The sequence below is a fragment of the Asparagus officinalis genome, chromosome 6 (genome assembly GCF_001876935.1).
Source record: "Asparagus officinalis chromosome 6, Aspof.V1, whole genome shotgun sequence".
Lineage (NCBI taxonomy): Eukaryota > Viridiplantae > Streptophyta > Magnoliopsida > Asparagales > Asparagaceae > Asparagus > Asparagus officinalis.
The window spans coordinates 40450990-40457399 of record NC_033799.1 but is presented as its reverse complement, the minus strand read 5'-3'; the positions used below and the strand labels follow the sequence as shown (position 1 = coordinate 40457399).

Genomic DNA, 6410 nt, shown 5'->3' with positions numbered 1-6410 from the left:
CGGTCTTCGACGGAAAAGGGTTTTGAATGGGAAGAGGGTCTCGAAATTGGTTGCAGATAGTTTCGGTAACAATGCTCCGAAAGGGATGGTGGTTTAAATTGGGAAGGGTAATTTGGGGATACTTCTTTGGGTAGTGTGTCTGTACTCTGTTTGGGGGCTTGTTGCATTGTTTCTGTATAAGGGCTTTTTGGTTATGGTTCTTGGGCTTGGGGTGGGGATGCATGACCCAATTAAATTTGGTTCCTCTAAGCAATTTTCCCGTATAATAATCATTGAACGCTTGAGAAGTGAATTCACCAATTAAATTTGGTTCCTCTAAGCAATTTTCCCGTATAATAATCATTGAACGCTTGAGAAGTGAATTCACCAGCATTATCAAGTCGTATAGTTTTAATTTCCCGTATAATAATCATTGAACGCTTGAGAAGTGAATTCACCAGCATTATCAAGTCGTATAGTTTTAATCGGATTGTATGGAAAGTGAGCTCGTAGTTAGATTAGTTGAGCTAGTAATCTCGCAAATGCCAAATTGCGAGTTGATAATAAGCATACATGCGACCATCTAGTTGAAGCATCAATTAAAACCATAAAATATCTAAATGGCCCACTTGGTGGATGTATAGGTCCACATATCACCATGTATGCGTTCTAAAAATCCAAGGGATTTAGTTCCAATCTTAGCCGGTGACGGTCTAGTAATCAATTTTTCTTGAGAGCAAGCAGCACATGAGAATTCATTTGTTTGTAACATTTTCTGGTTTTTCAATAAATGTCTACACAAATTCTCTATAATCCTCCGCATCATAATTGAACCGGGATCACCTAACCGGTTATGCTAAACTATAAACTCATTGTGATTAGTTAACTTCTGGTTTACTGTACCAGGTGCCTCAATTTTGCCAATATTGGTGTAGTATAAACCAAAAGAAAATACATGCAATTTTTCTAGTACACTTTTCTTACCAGAAACAATAGTCATAATATACAAATATTCGTCATTGCCTTCATTTGTTGTCTCAATATGATATCCATTCTTGCGAATATCCTTAAAACTCAATAAATTTCGTTGAGACTTTTCAGAATATAAGACACCATCAATTACAAATTTTGTTACTCTAGGCAATATGATATGAGCTCTTCCGGAGCCTTCAATTAGGTTTGCACTGCCACAAATTGTACTGACATTTGTTGCTTTATTCTTTAAGTAGGAGAAATATTTCAAATCCTTTAGTATGTGTTGTTGCACTGTCGATGAGGCACAAAATTTTGTCATCAACAAAAGGTCCAATCGGAGATAATTCCATATTCTTCATTGAAAGAGTGACATGCGCCAATTTTGTCATCAACAAAAGGTCCAATCGGAGATAATTCCATATTCTTCATTGAAAGAGTGACATGCGCCAAAGCAAAGAAAATAAATAAATAATAAACATATTCTTCATTGAAAGAGTGACATGCGCCAAAGCAAAGAAAATAAATAAATAATAAAATATAGGAAATTAAAAAAAATGAAGGTCATAACTCATATTGCACCTAAAACACATAAATATTTATTACGATTTTTATTTTATTCATAGGTATTTATTTGATAGCATAAACATTACATAGATACACTGTTATAAATAACGGTAAATAGCCCTATAATAGCAACGCTAATAGCGTTAGCGGTCCCTTGCTGCTACGCTATCACCCAATAGCGGTGACATATTGCATAATATGCGCTTTCCATTCGCAAAAGCAGCCAATAGTGTGCCATAATGGTAAATAGTGGGCGATTGCATGTAAAATTCGCTTTTTGAGTGCTATTTAAAAGCGGTTTGTGGTTTATTTTTTAAAATTAAACCCAACCCTTGACTGTTGTATTCTATCATCTCCTGTGAATTTTGGCATACTCCCGCCACCTCTCATAGCCTCTGGCACCTACCTCAGTACTTTCTGTCACCTCGTTCACCGTGAGCTCCTCTTAGGGAAGTCCTCTCATCGCTTAGCTCTTCTTCTCGAAGATGATGACTCTTTGACTCCTCCAGTCAGTATTACGTGATGGTTACATGTTTATTTCATGTTTAGTATCTCTTTAAATTATCAAATATGTACTTTTAGATTTTTTAGATTTTTCTTTAATCTTTCTTTTTAAGTATTTATACATATCTAAATTAGACCGCTATTTGACTTTGCGTTTTTTACCGCTATTTTGCCGCAATAGCTCTAAATAGCCTTAGCGATGCTTTACCACTACGCGACGCTATCTGCTATCTTTAACCTTGCATAGATATTTATTTGATAATGTAAACATTCTGCTTATGAAAATAATAGTATCATCCTTAAACATTATTGCTATCAATCAAATAAGGAATATTTTCCTCCTGTTGGATGAAAAAATTATCAACATCTAGATGAGTAATATCATTAGAAGGACATCACTCAGTAACGAAATTTGTTTCCACTTTTTTCTCATTCTTTTTTAGTGATTCTTGATAGAGCTCAATAAAATGCTTCGGTGTATGAAAGATACGCGACCAATGGCCCTTCATTCCACAACGATAACATGAGCTTTCCACTGAATTTTTGTTTGAGTCCTTGTTTGAGTCTTTGTTTGAGTCCCCTTAATCCTTCCCAATTTTCTTCTCATTTCTCTCCCACTTTAAGTGGCGAGATGGATTTTTGAAATAACCACCACGATTATCAAAACCACCTGAACAACCTCGACCACGTCCGCGCCCACGGGGCCACGACCATGGCCATGACCTTGTGTTTGATTATGATGCTGATACGTAGTCACATTCACTTCAGGGAACGGAGCAGAATCAGTTGGACGTGTTTCATGATTTTTCATCAGGAGCTCATTATTTTGTTCAGTCACAAGAAGACAAGAAATCAATTCAGAATATTTCTTAAAACCCTTTTCGCGATATTGCTGTTGCAGGAGAAAATGCGATGCATGAAAAGTAGAAAAAGTCTTTTCCAACATTTCCTCATCAGCGTCTTTTTCCCCACATAATTTCAACTGGGAGCTAATTCGAAACATAGCTGAATTATATTCACTTACTGTTTTATAATCTTGTAAATGTAAGTGCATCTAGTCATAACAAGCTTTGGGAAGAATAACCGTCTTCTGGTGATCATACCTCTCTTTTAGGCTATTCCAAAGGACAAGGAGATCCTTTACCGTTAAATATTCTGCTTTTAGTCCCTCGTGAAGGTGGTGTCGAAAGAAAATCATTGATTTTGCTTTGTCCTGATTGGATGCATCATTACCATCTTTAATTGTATCACCAAGGGCATTAGCTTCCAGATGGATTTTAGCATCAAGTATCCATGATAAATAATTTTTGCCCGTGATGTCTAATGCCACAAACTCAAGCTTTGCCAAATTTGCCATGATGCTATTATAAAAAACAAGTTAGTATATAATCAATTTAGAGTTACAAAAATTCATAAGTATTTACAAAGAAACAAACAAGACAGAGTTGATAAGACGTAGTTGATGGCAAATTCATAAGTATTTACAAAGAAACAAACAAGACAGAGTTGATAAGACGTAGTTGATGGCATGTGCATGCATCCAATAAATATGCAAAATAAAATATGTAAGACGTAGTTGATGGCATGTGCATGCATCCAATAAATATGCAAAATAAAATATGAATAATCCAACTAGCCACTTTTTTCTCCTTTTTTTATTAGACTGACTGAAGACATGACATTTTCATTTTGAATTAATAAGTTATTTATATAAAATTGAGCATATGAAGCATGATAGATGATCCATAACAAAAAAAATCTTATATCTTGCATCGAATAAATCTAATATCAATGTAAAATTTTACATGATGAAAATCGAACATTAACTGAAATAATATTTATATTAGTAAAATATATTAATCCAAGAAGAACCAAAAAAGTTTCTCAATGCGTCAATATGTCCAAATTCTCAATCAATATAATATATAATATAGAGATTAGAAATCTTTACCTCAAAAACAAACTGTTGTGCCACAGCGGGATAGAGTCTCGTGCTGATAACATGTTATAAAGCTAATAGATAGCAATATGAGTAAAGAGAATAGAGAGAAGACAACGAGTACTCAAATCATTCAATTCTTCTTTTTTCTTCACTTACAAATACAATCTCATTCCATCTACTTATAGGCATGTGAAAGAGAGATATTACATTCATCATATTTATGAGAATTTACTTGGGAATGTCAATAGACATCTACAATTAGTGCTACTATATCTCCTTGGAATACTAATGGACATCCATAATAATAATATTATAACACATTTATTTTTATTTGACTACTAAAATGAAATTCATTTTACCCCCACTTATTTAAAAACCCACCCACTTTTCCAAACATCAATACACACATTGTATCTCATCCCACTTATTTTTAAACCAACATGTATAATACACTCATTATGTATAATGTATTTACTCAATAAAATGAAAATTTCTAAACTACCCTTCATCCCCAAATATAACCGATCTCTCCCTCTCTCTCCTCCGTTTCACTTTTCCAAAGACAGCATTCACGGTAGAGCCCTAAACCAATTCTCAAACCTCAAAATCCCCAAATATAACCGATCTCTCCCTCTCTAATTTTCATAAATGCACCCTCTCCCTCTTATTTTGGCGTCACACACCTCTCTCGCACTCGTTTTGGTGCTTCACGACGAGGTTCAACTTTCCAGCGAAGACGAGAGCACTGTTATAGAGGCTTTTTTAGGTAATTTGATAGTTAATAATTTTTTTCTGATTTATAAATGAACTCCAACCTGCCGCTGGGATATTCGTAATTATCTTATATTTTTTGAAATATTTGTCGATAGGTTGTCAAAGATGTCAAGCAAAAGTAAATCGATGGGTTCTTCCCAATCGAAGACGAAGGCTACTAAGTAAATTTTAATTTATCTAAAATTATTGTTATCTCATGAATTTTAATAACTATTCAGTCATATTTGATTCGGTAGTTCATTTAACACTAAACAAATATTTTTTAGTATTCGAGTTTGCTAAAGATTAGAATTTAAGTAGATGTATAAAGATTAGAATTTGAGCAGATGTATATTCAATTCGTTTGTCTATTAAATATTCATTTAAAATTAATCACATGTTATTATTTGTATTATTGCATATATGATGTCGTATTTTTAACCATTTACCATTTTAACTTAAGTTTTATGTACTGATTTTAAGACTTAAATAAACTTAAATTTGTTTTCTAATTAAATATTGGTTTAAATATATACACATCATATAGTATAAAGGAATAATTTTTATTTATGAATTTTAATACTACTTGAAAATTAAATTCTTTAGCGGAATAAATATAATTTGATATTCGATAAGTATTCGTGAGTTTTTGGCTTCGACTTTGATTAATTTAGAGAAAATGATGAGAAGTGAGTTTTTGGCTTCGACTTTGATTAATTTAGAGAAAATGATGAGAAAAGTGAAGATGATGAGAAAATTGTGAGAGACCAATATGGAGATCATTTTTAGTTATACGTGTTACGAACCTGTAACCATATTGATCTTGCTAATGATATACCAGAACTTATCATAGCCTTTTCAATTAATTAGGAATTCTATGTTATTTTAAAACTTATTTTCTTTTATTCTTTATGCTAGCAAATTCAATGACCTCCACTACTCTTGGCTTCATTTAAGGATGAACTTGAGCCTGCAAACATCATTAATAAATTTGAGTAGAGATTAATGAGATGTAATCACTAAAGAAACCAATGAAAATAGTTTGGATAAAATTCTCTTGGAGTTTTATAAGGTTAAGAGGAGAAAGAGCCGTCGAAATTGAGTTAGAGTGAAGATGATATCTGTTGGAGAAAAAAGAAGTTTTTAATGAATTTGTGTTTTCACGGGTCAACTAGGTCTAAACGGGTTGGATTTTTATAATTAAAATTCAAGGGAAACTATTAATAATAGTTATATTTAAAGAAATATTTCTTTAAATCTAACCGGTGTTAACCAAAGGACCTAGTAGTAAATATTGTGATGATTTGAGGGATGTAATAGAAATTTCCATGATTTGAGTGAGTAATTTTGAAATATTGAAGATTTGAGGGACTAATTTGGAAATATTGAAGATTTAAGGGACTAATATTGAAATAATCCAACCATTAACTCTGAACTCAAGGATGTAAAAGGAAAATTGGTAATAATAGTTAGATTTGAGGGTTGCAATAGCAATTTCTATAAGATTTTGGGGACTAATTTGAAAATATTAAAACATTGAGGGGCTAAAATTAAAATATCACAAACATTATCTCAAACCAAACCCTATCCTCCACCCATTTCTTATTCTCAGTCTCTCTCTCTCTCTCTCTCTCTTTCCCCTTATTCTCCAAACCCTCTCCCGCCCGCCGCCCTCTCCCGCTTGCCCGCCCGC

General features: G+C 33.2%; 1 protein-coding gene across 1 annotated transcript; it reads right to left on the bottom strand.

Moving 5' to 3' along the window:
• On the bottom strand, positions 2642–3379 carry LOC109846083. Its single transcript, XM_020415306.1, has 2 exons — positions 3126–3379; positions 2642–3011 (listed from the first exon to the last, which is right to left on the bottom strand). Exons 1-2 carry the CDS (start codon positions 3377–3379, stop codon positions 2642–2644), a joined length of 624 nt encoding a protein of 207 aa, XP_020270895.1.